The following is a 20,302-nucleotide window of genomic DNA, read 5'->3' as shown; positions in this document are numbered from 1 at the left end:
TCCTGAAAGTAAATTGCTCTAGAGCCGGAGTTTGGGCAATCAATCAGTCAGCTTCACAACCCCACAACTAGTGACTTGAAAGGAGGATCATGCCTTCCCAAGTATGGATCCAAGGAAAATATACATTCCTAATCTTTGCTTTGGCTTTACCCATTTGTGTTGACCTACAAAATATTTTAAGAAAAGAACTGTAAAAGGAAACGGAGCATGATGGTGTCACATCACAAAGCCATTTTAATCTTTCTGATACCTTGAGGGGAAACCAGAGTCCAAGATAAACATAAAAGCACCAAAGGAATTGTTTCCTTTTCACCTCTTTGCTTTTGCATCTCTAGGTTGAATCCTCCCACTAAGAGTATAAAAATAGTCAGTAGTGTTGCATACTATCTTTGATTCATGTCTCCACGTGTAACTCCAGATGGAATCTCCTTTTTTTTCTCCTTGCTTAAAAATGTCCTTCACACTATCCCCTTTCACTGCTGTTTCAACTAATATACATAGAGGCCAAATTCTACTCTCTCATGTAGACATGCAAAAGAGATTAAGTCAGCACCTTGAAATTGGAATAGGAACCCAAAGGCATCTTTGGCAAAATACATTGAGCCACACTTTGAGTTGCTGAGAGTGTCTCTGTCCTGTGTGTAGTGACATAATGGTTTGGTGGTGATCTTTTTGCTTGCATGGGAAGGTTTCTCAGGCTATTTCATGCTGACCTTCACTGATCTGGAGATTTGCCAAGCTTATAGGGAAGTAAGGCCAATGGAAACGAATCCCTCTTAACCATCACAACAACTGAGCAAACAGTTCCACAGATGTCCTTGGTACAGCTGATGACTATCATGTTTAAACAGTCCCTCTTCCTCTTGTCTTTTAATTTAGTCTGTAAGCTAACTTGGGTTAGCCAGGTTGATAGGTTAGTGGCCAAATTTTAGCCAAGGAAAGAGTTGCATAAAATAGTAATGCCATCTTACACCTGTGAAGGGGCTTTGTATTTCTACAAAATGATTTTCACGGCTCTTGTTCACTCTGCACAGAAAAATTGGAGAGTGAGTTTATTTCTCATTTCCTCAGTACAAAAACTGAAATTTAGTGGAATTAACTTGCCCATGATCACATACCTGGTGTGTGGTGGAGACAAAATGGAAGTGCAGAGATTCTGATCCCTGAAACAGAGCTTTTCCCATGATGTTACAACACTAAATCAACTTCCACTGAACTCCCAACTGGATGAAATTTTGCATTCTTGGGAAAAAGTGTTCATTGTTGCTGATTCTCTCTGCACGATGTTGGCCACCTACATCCTTAGCACAAGGTTCTTTGGGGGAGCAACTTGGTATGTCATTGGGTGTGGGGTTTGTCTCATTTCCTTTTTTTTTTAAAGTTTTTTTTTTTGAGAGAATGAGTGGGGGAAAGGCAGAGAGAGAAGGAGACAGAAAATCCCATGCCGGCTCCACACTATCAGTGCAGAGCCCAATGCCGGGGGAGAACCCATGAACTGTGACATCATGATCTGAGCTGAAATCAAGAGTTGAACCCTTAACAAACTGAGTCACTCAGGCACCCTGGGTATGTCTCATTTCTAAGGTCATTCATTGTTACTATTCCAAATGGAAGGGTGTTGAGGCCACTCAACTTCCTTGGAAGCCCCAGAGAGCTGGAGTTTGTGTGTCTAAAGATGTGGAGAAGGCAGTAGACTTGATTTTGTTTCAATACTGCATACTACACCCAAATATATAACTCTTGAATATCTGCCATTTAGAGCAAGTGAGAAAATAGATAAGAAAGAATGGATGAATTATCACTAACACCATTCTTATCCCTGGAAACATAAGGGTAGCGAAGCTCCATTTACAGAGTGATTTTTTACATGCTTATGTGTACTTCTTTTGCTTCATTTCCATTTAAATATGTGAACAATGAATTCTTTATTAAGATGGGCTTATTACTTAAGTCCTTGAACCATAATTGCCCATATGGAAAATTGGGACAGTACTAGTAACTACCTTCTATGGTTGTTATAAGGATTAGTGAAATGGTACAGCGGTTAGTTCAGTACCTGGCATAGATTAAACATTGAGTAAGTGGTTGTTTGGCTCTCTTGAGTATTTCTAGAAGCCCTAACTGGTCATAAGTATTATTTGCACTGTACCATACATTCTTTCTCTTTCCAAATCCCTAGAGTTTAGGCTTATACTAAAAATTATACTTAACCAGTGGAGAACACTGACTCTGGAAACCACTAGGTTTGTATTCTGGCTCCATCACTTGCCAGCTCTGTGACCTTGGGCACGTGGTTTATCCTTCCTAAGCACAGTTGCCTCCTCTATAAAATACAGATAACAATGCTTAATTTCCCAAGGTTGGTGTGAGTATTAAATATGACAGTGTATGTGATGTACTCAGGATAATTCCAGGTGCATAGTGTGCAGTAACTGCTAAATAATGTTAGGTTGTATTTACATTAATATTGGTTCATTCCTCTATATCCTAAAACAGAATCATTACTGTCACAAGGTGGTTGTTTTCATTACAAAACAGTGGAGGAAATAACACTCTAACTTTAATCTTTGATCCAGTACCAGATCTGGATGGTGGTGATTTATCTCTTTTAAATAATAAATATAATAATGCTAAATAATGTTAGGTTGTATTTACATTAATATTGGTTCATTCCTCTATATCCTAAAACAGAATCATTACTGTCACAAGGTGGTTGTTTTCATTACAAAACAGTGGAGGAAATAACACTCTAACCTTAATCTTTGATCCAGTACCAGATCTGGATGGTGGTGATTTATCTCTTTTAAATAATAAATATAATCTCATATAATAATATATGGAACCCTGTGAGAGTCTAAGCCAAACTGCTGCTCTTTTCTGAACATGAAATAAAACACTGGGAAATGAAAACCCATTATCTACTCTATGTACCATCAATAGGATGGTTTTTAAAGGTAATAGCATTGAGATATTTAAAAAGTAATGATAATAAGTTAATTATAAATTTCTCTTTCTATATTAGTGGTATTCTGAAGCTTCTTTTTAAGGCTTAATTTTGTTGTTTTATTTAAAAATCTTGTAGCTTTATTTTAGAACTTCTTCTTGTACTGTCTTATTCATAGATTCTCTTGGAGAGAAGGGAGGCTCTTCTAACCAGTGACACCAACCTGTTCCTGTTGGTGAATACGTCCAGTTGCTTAAAAGTTATGTGTACCAGAGCAGTCTTTTTTTTTAACCCATTGCTTTTAGCCCTACACTGTGAAGCTTTGTATCCTAGTGTACATGATCCCTCTTGAAGTACATGAAGGCTACTCCCCTAACACCGCCTCAGTCTCCTCAAAACTCCTTATATGCCTTCTGCCTTCTGTTTTCAACTTGAATGTTTATTAGAATCACCTGAAGTGTCTGTTAATTGCATATTGCTAGGCTCCTCCCAGAGTTTCTAAATAAATAATACTGGGAAAGAGCCAAAAAATTTGCTTTCTAGTGGTGGCCCAGCTAGAGCCACTGCTGCTTGTTGAAAGAAAGCAACTCTTTGAGAACCCCGGGTCTGCAAAACCCAAAGACAGCCCACTTCCAGGTGAGAAGGCTGAAGCATAGAGAGTTTTTATAGTGTGGCTATGTTACCATATTAGCCTTGATTTTGACATACGAGGAGTAACCTCAAAGAGGCTATAGTGGGGGCTTGGGGAGTGTGTAATGCACCTGTATATAACCAAAAATTGAAGCATCACTACCTCCTGGAGTCTGGATCTGAACCCCCTGTTTGTCACAGGAGCCAAGGGAGAACCCAAGACAGAGAATAGTGGCACAATAATGAAGCATGAACTATCCAGATGAAAGCACCTATGGAAATAAAGGTATTAGTATTACTATTTATACCTACTGTTCTTAATAAAATAGCAACATGGAAGTGTCGAACAGTTCCATTTGCTTAAAAGTGGTTCTGGGGGCTCAAATCAGTTCCTTCACATATTAAAAAGAAAGTATAGATAGTAAGCACTGTTGGACTTACTGTTTTAAGAACTAAGAACATGTTTTGATGAAATGTGTTGTTCGTACACAGCAATAACAAGTGATGACTGGTTATAAAATTACCAGGGAAGAGGTGTGGCTCTGTATGAATGGACCCTGCTGTATAAGATGCTAATAGTGTATGTAGAGCAAGCTAGAGAACCAGACAGATACATTAACTGCTCTAACAGAGAAAAATGGTTGGGTCAGTAGGTGAAGAAAGAGACAAGAGCTTCTTAGTTTGTGTAGAATGAAGAATGAATGGCCTTACTAAATGATAATTTAAAAAAAAAAAATTTAATGTAAAAAAAAAATTTATTTTTGAGAGAGAGGCAGAGAATTAGCAGGGGAGGGACAAAGAAAGAAAGGGAGACCCAGAATCCGAAGCAGGCTCCAGGCTCTGGGCTGTCAGCACAGAGCCTGACACAGGGCTTGAACCCACCAGGAGATCATGACCTGAGCTGAAGTCAGATGCTTAACTGCCTGAGCCACCCACGCGCCCCCTAAATGATACTTTTGAATTAGAAGGGAAATCTAGACATGACAATTTGGGAAAAACAGTAACTTCTTACCTGTATTAAATGCTTGAAGGTCCTATTAGTATAAGTAGGAGTCATCCCACATGATTGGGATGAAGTAGCAGGAAGGCTTTTCTGATAGCTTTGTTTTATTCATTTCTTGAAACTATGTGGTGAGAATGTTGAGCTTTACAGCCTCCTCATTTGACTGTGTTTCAGGGCCCTGGGCAATAACATCTTACATAAGAACTCTGTTACTGAAAAAAAAGAATCATCAGAATTCTCTCTTGAGGTGGAGTTTGTAACAGAGATAGATAACAACTGTGAGTCAGATTGAAGAGTAAGACCTTTAAGAAATGGTATAGGGAAAGAAGAGTTTCCAGATAAACATTTACTCTAGGAAAATGAAATGAAAAATGTGGTCAAAGACTTAAAGGGAGGGGCGCCTGTGTGGCTCACTTGGTTGAGTGTCCGACTTTGGCTCAGACCATGACCTTGTGATTTGTGGGTTTGAGCTCCACATAGGGCTCTGTGCTGACAGCTCAGAGCCCGGAGCCTGCTTTGGATTCTGTGTCTCCCTCTCCCTCTGTCCCTCCGCTGCTTGCACTCTCTGTCTCTCAACAGTAAATAAACGTCAAAAAAAAAAAAAAAGACTTAAAGGGAGAAAAAAAAATAAGGAGCAGATGTGTGTGTGTATTTATATATGTATATACGTTTATGTATATTCTCCGTCGGCTTATAGATAAGGGTCAGGCTTTGGTGTCCCAAGGGAATCATGCGGCCTTCGTGTTACCCTATATAGACTCTGGACAGGTTCTTAATGTGCTTTTTTATATAAGAGAAGAGGCTTTGTTTTCATAGAATACCTTGGGGTGTTTGTGATCGGAGGTGGGGTTGAACTCTTTCTTTGCTAGAGAAAGATTCTCCACTTTTCTGTCTGACCTATTTTAATAAGCAGTTTATATCTGTTGTAATTTCAATGTGCCTTTCTTACATTCCTGGTTACATACATAGCAACCAGGTAACCTTTTCAGTATGTTCTGATATGGTTTTGACCTGCGGTCTGAGTTTCATTGGATTTGGCCTCAGTTGCTGCTTTAATGAAATAAGACTAGACGGACTTCAAATGGGTTTCCCTGGAGCTGTCAACCTTGATGCCCTCCTTGCCTCCTCCAAGAGGGAAGGGAGGGGAGGGATTGAAATAATTGTGGTTTGGTCATGTTTTTCTGACCTGTGTCGTATCAGCTTAAAATTTCCAAAAGCACAAGAGCAGCAAGTGGGAAAGAGACAGTTCATAGTCAGAATTTAAAGAGCTTGTTGGGGGGTGCCTGGGTGGCTCAGTTGGTTTGGTGTCCGGCTTCGGCCCAGGTCATGATCTTGTGGTTTGTGGGTTCGAGCCCTGCGTCGGTCTCTGTGCTGACAGCTCAGAGCCTGGAGCCTGCTTCGGATTCTGTGTCTCCCTGTCTCTCTGCCCCCACCCCCAACACCTCACACTTTGTCTCTCTTTCCTTCAAAAATAAATAAACACTAAAACAAATTTAAAGAGCTTGTTGGGAGAGAGACTGCTTTTCACTGCACCTCATCAAGTCCAACTGTTTCTGAAAAATCCTTTCGAAGTACAAAGGCAATGCCCTTTTCCAAATGCTGAGGGATTGTGGCTAAGCCTTGTTCATAGCTCTGTGATTGAGTGTGAGGTATAAAATGAATGAATGTGCTGGTGTTAACATAATGTAAGCATCACTTCAAGGGTTTTTTTTTCACAAGTTCAGCTACCTTCTTCAGAAATGGAATCCATTAAAATTCAGGTAAGGTTGCCTTGAGTTTTCATCATGAGGCTAAGGTTATTTAACAGCAGTGTAAGGGCATAAAGCCATCTACGACTATCTGAGTTCCCAAACGGTGCTCCACTGGGAAACAATACTGTTGTATGTAGCAGCAGAGTGGTTTGAAAGGAGGCTGCCATATAACCTTTCATTTATTAAGTATTTATTTAGCACTTAGGTGCCCGGGGCTGAACTCTGCATTGGGATACAGACGGGTAGTACACACACCTGGACTCTTCCCTTCAGGAACTCACAGACCAGTAGAGACACAGGACAACAAGTAAATACAATGCAGTATGAGACGTCCTGTGATGGGGACGTACAAGGGACTGTGAGATGATGTAAGGACTCAGTGGAGAGCTCATGAAGAAAGACATGGTCTGCTGAGGCCTGGAGGCTGAGGAGAGGGAGTCAGATGATATGAGGAAGAATGAAAAGTGTTCCATGTAGGGCCAGTGGTGTGACCAGAAGATAACGGGTTCATCCTACCTGAGTTACTTAGCAGTTGGGTGACTTCAGGGAAAAGTTCATCTTGACATATGATATTTGTCTTTCTCTGACTAATTTCGCTTAGCGTAATACACTCTAGCTTCATCCATGTTGTTGCAAATGTCATGATTTCATTCTTTTTGATCACCGATTAATACTGCATTGTATATATATACCACATCTTCTTTATCCATTTATCTGTTGATGGACATTTGGGCTCTTTCCATACTTTGGCTATTGTTGATAGTGCTGCTATAAACAGTGGGGTGCATGTGCCCCTCTGAAACAGCATACCTGTATCTCTTGGATAAATACCTAGTAGTGCAATTGCTGGGTCGTAGGGTAGTTCTATTTTTAATTTTTTGAGGAACCTGCATACTGTTTTCCGGAGTGGCTGCACCAGTTTGCATTTCCACCAGCAGTGCAAAAGGATTCCTCTTTCTCTGCATCCTTGGCAACATCTGTGGTTGCCTGAGTTGTTAATTTCAGCCATTCTGAATGAGGTGGTATCTCATTGTGGTTTGGATAACTCACTTGAAAGAGCTTTTTAAACTGCATAGGATGCTAGAGTGTCCTTGTACATGTTGAGCTGAAGCATGAGTCATATGCTCGGTAGTGAGCCTAGAATAAAAAATAAAAATGGCTTCGGCAGGGTATGGCTGCCATCGCTTGCCTTGTTAGCAACTCCTCTCATTCTATGGCCTTTGCACATTCATAGCCAAACATGGCCTTCCCTGGGGGACATTTTTTGAAGCAACAAAACAGTAGATAACATGGACAATGGATTTGCTCCCAAATAGCAATTGGTATGTTAGAAAGTCCTCAGATGTTTCTGAGATCGTTCATCTCTGTTAATCACTTCATGCCCCTCCATGACTGGTTAACACAAGATGAAGTGGAGGCTTGGCAATGATCCAGTTCAAGTGTCTTGGCTTTTCATATGGATAATCCAAAGCCTCAAGTGGACTTTTTAAAATTCTGGACCACCTAGTTGATGTGTGAGTGGTTGTACTATATGCATATATATATATCCACTTCCATACAATGCATGTAATGTATTAATAAACCTTCATTTCATTGCATTAATAACTCATGATAAAACGAATATATATATATGTATGTATATATATATATATATATGTATGTGTGTGTGTGTGTGTGTGTGTGTGTATATTCTCTACCCTGCCTCCCCTTTTTTTGCCATATAGATTCTGTTCCTGTCCCTTGATATTTCTGACAATCCCCAATGTGCTACTTGCTCTTACCTGCACTCTAATCAGCCACTGTGCTATGAATTTAGGACTGCCTGTACTGGTACCACACAAACAGGGTTGTGTTGCTGGCCAGTACAACATTAGCTGTCATTGAGAATAATTGAAAATGTTCAGAGAGGTGGTTGCTTACTCTTTGGGCCCAAAGAGCCTGTCTGCACTACAAAGGGAATGGCTAGTTCAACAGTGAACCAAAATAATGAATTCTTCTGCATCACAGTTCAATTGCAGAGGCTAATTGTTAGTTTGTTTTTAGTCCCACTTGAGGCCTGATAACGGGGTTTCCCTTTGGAAGCTTGATTGAGCTGGTGTGCGAGGCAAGACTGTAATTCAGATATACCAGTGAAATGCAAACAGTTCTATGTATTAATGGTCACTAATGACCTGTAATGAAGCTATGATTTGTTAGGTTAAAAACAAAGATGCAATTAGTTTATTTGTTCAGGAGTGTAAATAGAAGAATTTGTCAATCTGCTGATTGTTCTTCTCCATTGAAGACAATAGGCTACAGCATTAGTCTTGAGCGGTGGCTCCTCAGAGCTGCCATTTGTCTGTTCTGAGATTCTCCCAGCTTCCTGACCAACCACTTAGGAGTCCAGGGCCTTGGTCAAAAGGAAATGAAAGGGATACTGTTCTTGGGGTCCTTTCTCTGTGGCTTTTCCTCTTGATAAGCCAACCACTTCAATATTAGCTTTTATCTTTCCTCTCCACTATGGCCCCATGCTTCAACTAACTAATTTTCTCAAAGTGTCATCCTTCATCCAGCAATATTTAACCCATAGTTATTAGGACCAGTTATGCTGCCAACACTGTCCTAGGTCTCAAGGCTTATAATCCTTATGAAGAGAGTCTTGATTCAGTCTGTGTCAACTTTACTATCTCTCCATCCATGTCTTTAAGATTTCTGTGCCACTAACTACTTCTTGAATTACTTATCACTAAAACCAAATGAAAAATCTCTTGCCATGAAATAGATGCTCTGTTGAGATATACATCTTAGAGGATAAGACACTCTGATCTTTTGGGGTACATCAAAACTGGAAGTAGAGATTTTGGGGAAGTATAGCGACTCCTCAGAAAAGATAAACCTTGTGTTTTCCCTAGTCATTTATTTAAATAGAGGGAGTGAATACATTTAAATCCTATGGGAGACCGTGACGTTAAAACGTAGAATCCTCTAATCACTCGTCAGGTGAAAACTCTGTGATCTACTTGATATCACAGAGCAGTAATGATGTAGGTTACCCCGATGAGCCTTTGGATTGCTTAAGATCATGCTGAAACAGTGGAAATTATGTCACTCACATATAACATGACTTCTTCCTTATCAGCATCACACTAATCTGAAATGACTATCAATCTGTGTTGGCTGTCTCCTTCCACTTGGGGCAAGCACCTTGGGTCTCTTGCTCAGTTGGGTCTAACACAGTGACTGGCATGTAATAAATATGCTCAGTAAATATTTGTTGAGTGAAAAACAGACACAATGATTAGAGTTTGAAAACCAATGGTAGCATTGGGAATATTGTGAGATAAATCAAAATTACTTGATAAAAATAATCTTAAGTATTAGTATTAGTAGATAATAAGCGCCATAGCTGACCTTTTCTGGGCAGGGTTGTTTTTTCACATCCCGTTAATGTCCACTTCCATACAATGCATGTAATGTATTAATAAACATTCATTTCATTGCGTTAATAACTCTTATGATAAAAAGGACCTCCTGTTTTTGTAGAAGCTACTAAAGCCTAGCAGAGTATATTTCCTATACTCATCACAAGGGTGACCCACCAAATTTCTGCTGTGAAATGACATATTCTTCAGAGTCTAAAGAGGAGCCTTAATGTTCAGGAAAGCCTTAGCAGTAGCATGGGTGAATGCACTGGTCACTTTTCATTTGTTGATTCAGTGCATACTTTATTGGGCCCTTAGTATGTGCCAGGCATGGGGGTAGGTGCCAGGGATATGGAGTAAGAGCCCCTCTGGGGAAATACATTAATCAAGAATAATAAAGATGATTAGACAGTTGTACCTGTGACAGGCACTGTAAAGGAAGAGTTTGTGGTGCTGGGAGAGTGTGTAAAAGGCTTTTGGACCCAGACAGGGAAAGCTTCCCTGGTGAAGGGGTGATAGAACTAAATCCTAATGCCACAGTAGCAGTTGGCTGTGGAGGGATGATGCTGGTAGAGAGAACTACATGGACAAGGGCCCTATAGCAGTAGCACAGAGAGAGTGTGTGTCCAGGCAAGTGAATGATGCCCCATGTGGCTTGAGTTCCCACAGGACTGGCATTAGAAGACGTATCTTGCAGAAAGTCTTGAAGGAGTAAGAGGACCTATGAATTTTTTACCCTATGAATAAAGAGAAGCAGTAAAATGTTTAAATGTAGGACTATGAGGAGCAACAACCACATTTGTGTTTCAAAAAGATCATTGTGGCTGCAGTGTAAAGAACAGATTGGAAATGCTCCAGAATAGATTTAAGGAGACTAGTGATTTGTTCATATGAAACTGACACAGAATCTACATAATATATGCCCATGTGAGGCAGTTCCCGGGTAAAGCACGTACCCTTCCAAGAGATTTGAGATGAGCTTCTCCGTGGTATAATAGAGACCTCTTCACTTTTCCTCTGTGTCATGCACACACACTTACCCAGACATAAATTAGCATCATTAATGCAGAGTGTCACATTAGAGCCCATTCCCCTTCTAGCTGATGCACTACTGTAGCACCTTCGCCTTTGTACTTTACCCTTCACCTTCAAAGGCTGTTCTCAGGTCTTATTTTCCTTCCCAGAAGTGTGAGATTGGTTTTTCTGCTGTGCTATTAGAGTGATCCTCCGCTTAGAGTCTAATCTGCCGTGGCTTTGTGCCTGTTTGTCAGGAACTTCGAGAATATATTAAGACATTACACAGGGTGGAAGCTCTATTTTGACAATGATTATGCCTATTAGCTATTTTAATAAATGTAAATTGCTGTGGGGAAACAAACCATTTTATGCCACTTGAATCCCTTTCAAGGAAGCCTGAATCCTTTTTGCGTAGCTTAGATGCATTGCTGTCATTTTCCCTTCACAGAGTTGAATAAACACACTTAAATCAGACCTTTGTTATGCACCCTCTTACACTGTTGCCCTAATAAATCGTTGTGATTTTAGTCTTGAAATCTCTCTTGGGTAGCGTTTGCAAATTTATCTGTATTCCCTTCCAGAATTGAAATTATTGGGACCGCAAGTCCACGTGTGCACTCTATGTGCCAAGCATTACACTTGGGATATCACAATGAATTAAGGCACTACTCCTGTCTTTAAAAAGCTTACAATCATTTCTGATTGCTGGATCAAGAATAGGAGGTTAGATGGTCCATGTGGTGACGAATTGGAGTTGGAGACATCAGAACTCATCTTGAACTTTATAGAGAAATACCTGATTATATAAAGAAACATTTATAAATGTGTGTATGCATGAGCTTATGTACATATACTTATTTCTTTGTCATTTGAGAAAGCCTAAAAAAATGACACCCCAGTAGCAACAGTTACAACTAGCACCCATATCTTGATTTCTAAAACCACTGTCCAGTTAAAGGAACCAGGAATCCTTCCAGATATGTGTGATTCTGGGACTAAGGAAAGAAATCTACAAGATGAGGCTAGAGCCTTTTTTAGTGCCAAAATGTAAGGAAGTGCTCGAAAAAAAAAAATACACTGATGGGAATATGTCAAAGGGACACGGGAGCCCAAGTGAAAAAGTTTCCAATGTCTCTAGTGGAATAATTTTAGCAAAAAAAAAAAAAAAAAAAAAAAAAAAAAGAAAAGAAAGAAGGAAAGAAAAAAGAAAAGAAGTATTTGATTATAAACCAAAGTACAGGGGCACCTGGGTGGCCGACTTCAGCCAGGTCACGATCTCGCGGTCTGTGAGTTCGAGCCCCGCGTCGGGCTCTGGGCTGATGGCTCAGAGCCTGGAGCCTGTTTCCGATTCTGTGTCTCCCTCTCTCTCTGCCCCTCCCCCGTTCATGCTCTGTCTTTCTCTGTCCCAAAAATAATTAAACGTTGAAAAAAAATTAAAAAAAAAAATAAACCAAAGTACAAAATAAATATCCATGAATACGTACTGCTGTTAGTAAATAATTGAATAAATTAATCAAGCAGAGAGGAAAATCTCCCATGCAGAGCTCCAAATAAATTATATACATGACCCATCCTCAAGGAACATAGCAAATGGGTGTATCTGTCTACTCTTCCCCAAGAGTGGGCATGTAGAGACTGCTATCAAAAGAGTACAGATTGGAAGAGAGGTCTGGAAGAGTAAACTTACAGAAAAGAAACCTGACTAACACTATTTCAGCTAGATGGTGAAGGTCCATATGAGTACTCATTAAGTCATGTTGATAGTAGATCGCTGTGATGTAATGTAATGAAAATGGTGCTTTACCTCTGGGATCTTTATTTATGAGAGAAACATAAAACAAATTACAGTAGAGAGACCTGCTACAATATACCTGACCATGTTCTTCAGCACTGTCAAAGACACCAAAAGCAAGGGAAGTCTGAGAAACTGCCACAAACAAGCAGGGCCAAAGGAAACCTGACAGCTAAGTGTAATGTATTGTTCTAGATGGGATTTTAAAACAGAAAAAGGACATTAGGTAAAAACTGAGGGAATATGAATTAAACTGTGAGGTTTAGTTAATAACACTTGTGGTTCATTAATTATAACATGTTTATAATAGCAGAAAGTCTGCAGGACGTATATGGGAATTCTCTGTGCTATCTGTTGACTTTTTCTGTTAGTCTCAAACTGTTTTTAAAAATTAAAGACTGTGAAGCTTATAGTCTAGTAAGCGAGTAGGCGATTGTAAGACACAATGGGGGGGGTGGTATATAGGGTCATTGGAAGAAACATAAAGGGGCTTCTAACCGGTCTTTCAAATCCTGGCTTGACCATTTGGGACAAGTTACTCAACTCTTCAGATCTTCTGTCTCATCTTCTCTAAAATAGTGATAGAACCTGCCATGAGCCCATATAGGCTGTGCAATCAACTGCAGGAGCTCAAGCCTCCAGCTACAAGATGGGTGATTTACTAAACCTATCTGGGCATTAGTTCCTCATCAGTAAACAGGATACTGTAACTCAGAGTGTTGTCCTGGGGTCTGTGATCATGTATGTGAAGAGCTTGGAACAAGTCCTGGCACACTGTGCTACATTAACGTAAGCTTCCGTCTTCTCACAGGTTTATGGTGGAGACTCAATGGGATGATCACAGATAGTGCTTAGCACATGATGTTGTAAGCCCTCTGTTGGGTGGTGGTGGTGGTGAGGGGGGCAGTGGCAGCAAGGGAAAGTTTCCTGGAGGCCAGGAGACGCCCTTTCCATGAATCCTACACAGTGGCTTTCCCTGACTCTAAACTGAGAACAGAATAAGAGCTGACCAGATAAAAGGAAGTTGATGGGTGTGGGATATAGCAGAAGGAACAAAGTTTCCCAAGCCAAAGGAAGCATGGCACCTTTCCATAATTTCAAAGAGTTCAGAATAGCTGGAATGTGGAACCTAAGGAGGAGGAAGAGGAGAAGTAAGCAAGACCAGCATTATATCTAGAATTGAAGGCTGAAATAAGGATTTGGACTTTGTCCTGGGGTCAATATAAGACTTGTACAATCACTCTGGTTGTTATTTACAGAAAATGCATTGGAGATGGAAGACCAGTTAGGAAGTGAATTCAGTTGTACAGGTGAGAGATCATGGTGGCCAAGTTTATGGTAGTGACTCTGGAAGTAGGATTAAAGGATGTGAAGGCTAACAATAGGACAAATACTGATTATACAATTTTGTGGCGATATCTTTCTGCCTATGAGTCAGATGTATTATAGTGTGTAATACCTGTACAGTTTCTTAATATCTGCCTAAGATTAAAAAGACTGTAGGATGATAATATGAATGTAAGGCAGTGACTTTGAAACTTACACATATTTTCCACCCCAAGTATATACCACCATAGAGAGTTAAAAAAAATTAAAAAAACCATAAGCACGTAACAATCAGATTAATTCTGGAGTGCTCTAGACTAGCATCATCCTATAGAAATATAGTACAAACCATATGTGTAACTTAATTTTCTAGTAGTTACAGTAAAAAAAATGTGAAATTAATTTTAATAATACATTTAATCCAATTTATTGAAAAGTTATTTCAACATGTGATGGAGATAAAAATATACATTAGATATTTATATTTTTCTTACATTGCAAAACTTGGTGGGTATTTTACACTTAGGATACACACAATTCATACTAGCCTCATTTCAAGTGTGCAATAGTCATATATGGCTAGTGGCTACTGTATTGGACAGCTCAGGTCTAAGGCTTCCAAACTCTTAGAAAATGTTTTTGGCTTTACACTTGCTGGAGAAATATTTTTTAAACAAGTTAGTCAACATTTCTACTTTCATGCATGCACACGCCAACAAACTTTAGTGTACATACTCAAAAGCCTGTTTCTTTCACTCATGTTTTCACTAACTGCCCAGTATATGTTAGTTGGATACCTATTCTATCAGCCCTGGCTACGATTTACCCACTGGTGTTTTAATTGTGAGCTGACCCCTCCACTCCCATCCTCATGGTGCCTATCCTTCATGGAGCTTACAGGTTTGTGGAAGAGACCTACAAAATGAAATTAAATGCAGTAAATGAAGTGATGGTAAATTATCTGTGATGAAAACAAATGACAGACAGATACTGGGAAAGATGTTGGGATGGCTTTCTATAATCTCAGTTGAGTTGACATAAACTGGGAGATAAAGGATTAAGCCACATACAATACTGGGGCAAGAGTAGATCCAGTGGAGGAAATGGCATGTGCAAAAGGCTTGAGGCTCATGGCATGTTGAAAGAATCAAAAGAAAATGAGTATGGTTGAAGATTGGTGAAGGAAGGAAAGATAAACATTCAGTCAAGTGAAAGAAGGAATAAAGTTTGTTCTATATACCTCACAATGTTCTTAATGACAAAAAGATGGAATAAGGTATGTGAAAATTCTGTGGAACCTATATAATCTATAGAGGCAAAACGATGAGAAGATTAATAGGTGCTAAACCCAGGTGGCTTTGTTGAGCTCTTCTTTGTAATGGAATCACATTTCCCAGCATCTAGGGTATTTTATGACTGCCATTGCAAATTTTTTCCCCAAAGATTAAGTTGCACAGAGTGAGGCTAGGGATATAGGTCTTCTGTCCTCCCTGTGGTTGATGGATTTCCAGATAAGTGGTTGGCTTTTCCTGAAACAAATGCCTGCAGATCCGTAATGACATCTTGGTGGGTCCTTCCAACAGTTTGCATGTGTGGAGAAGGAACAAATATCCAAGAAGGCCAGGAAAGAAGATGACCTCTTATTTGTCTGGAAATCTGGAAAATTTCAGTATAATTTTGAAATTATTACCTCATGGTCATGGTCATAATAGCTGTAAAATAGATGAAGCAAGCAGAGCTACCTCCCAATTATAGAATGAGCTGAGGCTACTTCTCAAAAGAAGTAGGGGGTCACATGGTTAGTTGTCCCAAAATGGATGGTGAGATTATATCTTCTTATTTTTTCTTTTTCTTTAAAGTTTATTTTTTTTTTATTTTGAGAAAGAGAGAGAAAGCATGAGTGAGGAAGGGGCAGAGAGAGAGAGAGAGTCCCTAGCAGGCTTTCACTGTCAGTGGCAGAGCCTGATGTGGGCCTTGAACTTATGAACCATGAGATCATGACCTGAGCCAAAGCTGGATGCTTAACCCCTTGAGGTTATATTTTCTAACTTGTATTTTCTCTGTCATGAGAGAACACCAGTGCCTTTTGTGATCTTACAGGCTGTTATAAGGCCTTTTAGGAATGTATAAAATAGGATTTGAGCTCATTGGGAATATATTTCCCTTGGGACTATTTAAAACCTAATTTCCTACAGCGTATCACTGCTGGGGGAAGAAAGGGTAGGATAGTTTTATAACCTTTCTTACTGATAAAGCAATTTGATTGCAAGCTCCAAAGTAATGAGTTAATGTACTTCCCCTAATGTAGTGCACAGTAGACTACTAAGTACCATTAGACAGCTAATAAAAAATGTTTGTATTAAGACCCAAGTTGGTCATTATTTACAGAGTATGATACCTGGATAATTTTTGAGCATTAGGATGGGGGGAAAATGTGCCTTTAAAAATTATTTTAATCTAATTTACCGATTGAAAGTCTATGAGCCAAACCTAACAATTAGCACTTGGTTGTTATTAGTACAGAAGAAACACTGAAGTATTCTTTTCTAAGTGTGTCATTTTTTTTCTTTCTCTGAGTTTATGGTTGGAGTATAGCCATTTGGAAATGATACAAATAGAAATTTGACCATGGTAGATATAAAATAGAGGTTGTTAAACTTCTTGGTGGGAGTGTGGGTAGAGAGGATTCATGAAACCCTTAGAGAATGTTATGAAAGCTAAGGACATTCTCCATAGGGAAAAATTGCCAAGAAAGTCATAAGCATACATTGAGCCATGTAATTTCACAGCAATCACAGGTTCACCTGAAGTTCATCCCTCAATGGCTGATCAAGCTTTTCACAAGATTGAAGAAAGTTGAGGTGAACAAATGTGGGGAATATAATTGAGGTGTTAACATGAAGTACGTTAAGAGACTGTTGTACTCTGTGCCAAGAGTGGAGTATGGTTGTTCTAGCTTCAGAGTGACATGGCTAGGGAATATGGCTGAAGTCCTGTCTCACAGTTCTCACCTGTGCAGCTTGTCCAGTTCAAATAGGATTTAGAATTTTAAAAGCTTTCTAACATCAGACCTCTTCATTACTAGACTGATCTGATTCCCTTTCTGGCTAGCAGGAGAGGCAGGACAGCTGTCTGGGTTGTGATCATCTCCTGCTTATGGGGAAGTTTGGGAGATAGAAATGGGGGAGTCTCAGAATTAGAAATTACAATCTGGAAAAAACCTGGCCAATTATCTTTTGCTTAGGAATAATTAATGTTGCCTTGTGTATGAGACAGAACCTGGGTAAAGTTTGTAGAAGTGACTAATTGTGGAGTTGAGAGAGGGCAACATGGAATCAGGAAAAGAAGGCCTTATTGTAGGTAGATTCTGCTTTAAGTTTTGGTGCATTCTGTCTTCAAAGAGAGAGTATAAGTCCTTGAATAATTATCCTTAATCTTCAAAAGTCTCAGCTCAAATCCCACTTTCCCGCCACCCCCCCCCCAAAGCCTTACTCTGTCCATGTCTTCTGAATCCCTATATTAGAGATTTATAATTTAATGCTTATAAAATAGCATATTGGTTACTTGAATTTAAAGCATGTTTGTCTTGTTTCTTCTCCTAGTCAAGGCTTCTAGCTTCCCTGAGGGCAGACATTATATCTCTCCCACTAGAGAGTGAGTTCCATCAGGATAGGGACCTATTTGTACTTTTATTACTATAATCTCATCACAATGTCTCACATGTTACATGCAATCAGTAGATAATTTGGAAAGAGCTGTTCTAACATTTCAGCATTGTGTATTGCTGTGATTTTTGAGCTATATAGACCATGCTTGCTGGTAACTGAAAAGAAAAGCATTTTACTATTCTTTTGCATTAAGCCAAGTTAAAGTCAAAATAGGACTATTGGAAGTAGTTAGTATCTGTGACTGATATTTGAAATCTGGTTATCCTAGTTGATGAACCTCCCAAAAAGACTTGAGGTATTTGGGGAGTGTCTACATTTATGGACCAGTCTATTGGGTTTATTTTTGGTTATGTATTAGAGCTGTGCTTTTAAATCACAAGTTAACTCAAAAGACAAATTTACTTGATTGTTTTGAAGACAAAAGACAGTAAGACTTGTTAAGCAATGACTCCTATATGCTTAGGGACTGGGCTTTGTAATTTTATGTGTGCTATCTCATATTATTTATTAGAGCCCTAAAATAGTAATATATGTTCTTCTTTTTGATTTAAAACAAATCAGAGAGGTAACTAACTTAATTTAAGGTCTGTGAGGACAAAGTACTTGGCACAGAGGAGTCATTCAAGTAAATAATGAATTAAGTTCATCTAAGGGTACTCAATGAGGCAGCACCTGATCAAGTCTGAGTTGGAACTGAAAGCTTTTGGTACTTGAATCCCATCCTCTTTCCACTCCTCTAAATAGAAATTGTTGTAGAGAAAAACAGAACCAACATTACTAGTTTTTCATTTTAGCTCTTTGCTCTTTCAGCTAAGGCTACACAAGACTCATGTTTTCAACATTTGGCCCCAAACATTATTTTCCTTTGTCTGTGTTATTTGCCCAGAGATGATGCTAAAGATAAACTTGACTTTCTGGCAACTCTTCATGATACCCCAAGGAAGCAAAAACAAACATTTGGAAAGAAGGGTGAATAAAATTGCAGAAACAGTGACACTGTATTTGCATTGTATTCTGCTCCTCCCCACCCTGGGGTGGAGGCTAGCGGCTGTCCAAACACAGCCAAGAAACGAGCAAATTACAACTCTCTCTTATTTTATAATTCCAGTTTGTAGACTTGTTTTAAATGGAATCCTGGCTCTCCAAGATGGTGACTATTTAGCATGGTCAGCAGATTTAGTAAGTCTTTTTCTAAGCTATAGTAACAATGAGAAAAATACTAAGTTTTACAAGGACAAGCTCTCGTCCTTACATTTATCCTCCTGGCTGACACAAATACAAGATTTTTAATTTTTTAGAAATCGCATCTACATTGTAGGACTCAGTTTGAATATATGCTTTGTTTCAAGTCCTGCCTAAGTCATATTTGCTTTTCTCATCACAGAGACAAGGGATGTGATGCCTGCCTGAGTAAGAGGCTCATGTAGGGCACGGTTAGAACCAGCTCTTAACTAATGAGAAGTTATAGGTAGGGAAGCTTGGGGTCAGTATGTGGAACAGTTTTTTTTTTTAAAGCATTTATCCTGTCAAGAGTGGAAGGGATGGTTATGAGAGATGATGTTTTCACAGGGAGGATGGATACCAATTTTTCAGAAACAATGAAGAGGGTAGCATGGGGAAGACTGGGCAAAACCTTTAAAGCCTCTTCTGAATAGAGTTTGTCTGGTTCCCATTTCCCAAAATGCCCTTTGCCTTTGGAAACTAGTAGTTTGGTTTTGTTTCTTATTTTAAGGAAACTTTTACCTGGAGAGGCAGAATAAAGGGCCAAGAGAAGATATATTGTTTAGCATTTGTTGAACAAGCTACTTAGCCATGAATATGTTAGTATCTAACTAACTGTATGTGTGTGTGTGTGCGTGTGTGTGCACGCGTGTGTGCGTATGCATGTGTCTCACGATGGAGCAGAGGGCAGACACTTGACATATCCTGAGCCCTGTTCCCATGCCCACCTAAACTCTATACTATGGCTTACCCTAGAGTCTAGTCTAGCCACCTCCCTGTCTCTAAATGTTCTCCCTCCTGTTAGGTCTGGCTGCACGTACCCCTCTACTTCCCTTCTTTCTAGACTGTGATCTTGGGAAATCATTTAACTCTGTGCTTTAGCTCCCTCTCATAAAATGGAGAAATTAGTGGCTTCTTGCAACTTCATTATAAATGTTAGAGATTGTACACAAAATAGCAACATGGAGTCTGGCAAGTGGTAGGTGGCTATTTTTATTTTTCTTGCATCTATTTATTCAACTGGTAAAGACATGGACACCAGCATGGGTGTATGCTAAGCTCACTGTTAGAGATACAGAATCTTTTTACTAGGGGCTCATAAAATACTGAGAAAGGCATTCTTTCACTGCAGGGTGGGATATGGGACTAGGGCGCAAACATACTTGGGAAATCACCTCAGATACCCAAATCTGTCACAAGTCAAATTCTCTGATTCCATTTTCCTCTATTATAAAAGCAGTTGTTACCTCTTTTAAATTTCTTAGTAGTATGCTATCCAGTAAGGTCACCATATGTGTGGCTACTGTGTTTTTGACTATTTCATTTGGGATGTCCTATAAGTGTAAAATACATACCAGACTTCAAGGATTAGTACCAGAAAGGTAAAAAGATCTCATTGGTAATGTTTTCATATTATTGTTAATGTTTTAATATTGATTACATGTAAAATGATATTTTGGATATATTGTGTTAAATAAAATAGGAGATAACTTTGGAGCACCTGGGTGGTCAGTCAGGTAAGCGTCCAACTCTTAATTTCAGCTCAGAT

General features: G+C 39.3%; 1 protein-coding gene across 12 annotated transcripts in view; it reads left to right on the top strand.

The window, feature by feature from the left end:
* The window catches only part of PPP2R2B (protein phosphatase 2 regulatory subunit Bbeta), a 425,245-nt gene that overhangs the window by 170,881 nt on the left and 234,062 nt on the right, over positions 1 to 20,302 (top strand). For 4 of the 12 annotated variants that reach the window (XM_047868802.1, XM_047868797.1, XM_047868798.1 and 1 more), the window contains one exon: positions 3,776 to 3,860. The exons of 7 other annotated variants lie outside the window; for them this stretch is intronic. In XM_047868802.1, the coding sequence (XP_047724758.1) occupies positions 3,824 to 3,860 (37 nt within the window). In that variant the 5' untranslated portion in view covers positions 3,776 to 3,823. Of the gene's footprint in view, positions 1 to 3,775; positions 3,861 to 20,302 lie in introns of those variants that run through there. One more of the 12 variants, XM_047868812.1, reaches the window with a different exon arrangement.

This window comes from Prionailurus viverrinus, chromosome A1 (genome assembly GCF_022837055.1).
Source record: "Prionailurus viverrinus isolate Anna chromosome A1, UM_Priviv_1.0, whole genome shotgun sequence".
NCBI classification, from domain to species: Eukaryota; Metazoa; Chordata; class Mammalia; order Carnivora; family Felidae; genus Prionailurus; species Prionailurus viverrinus.
The sequence above is the reverse complement of the archived record's forward strand: the minus strand, read 5'-3'. Positions and strand labels throughout refer to the sequence as shown.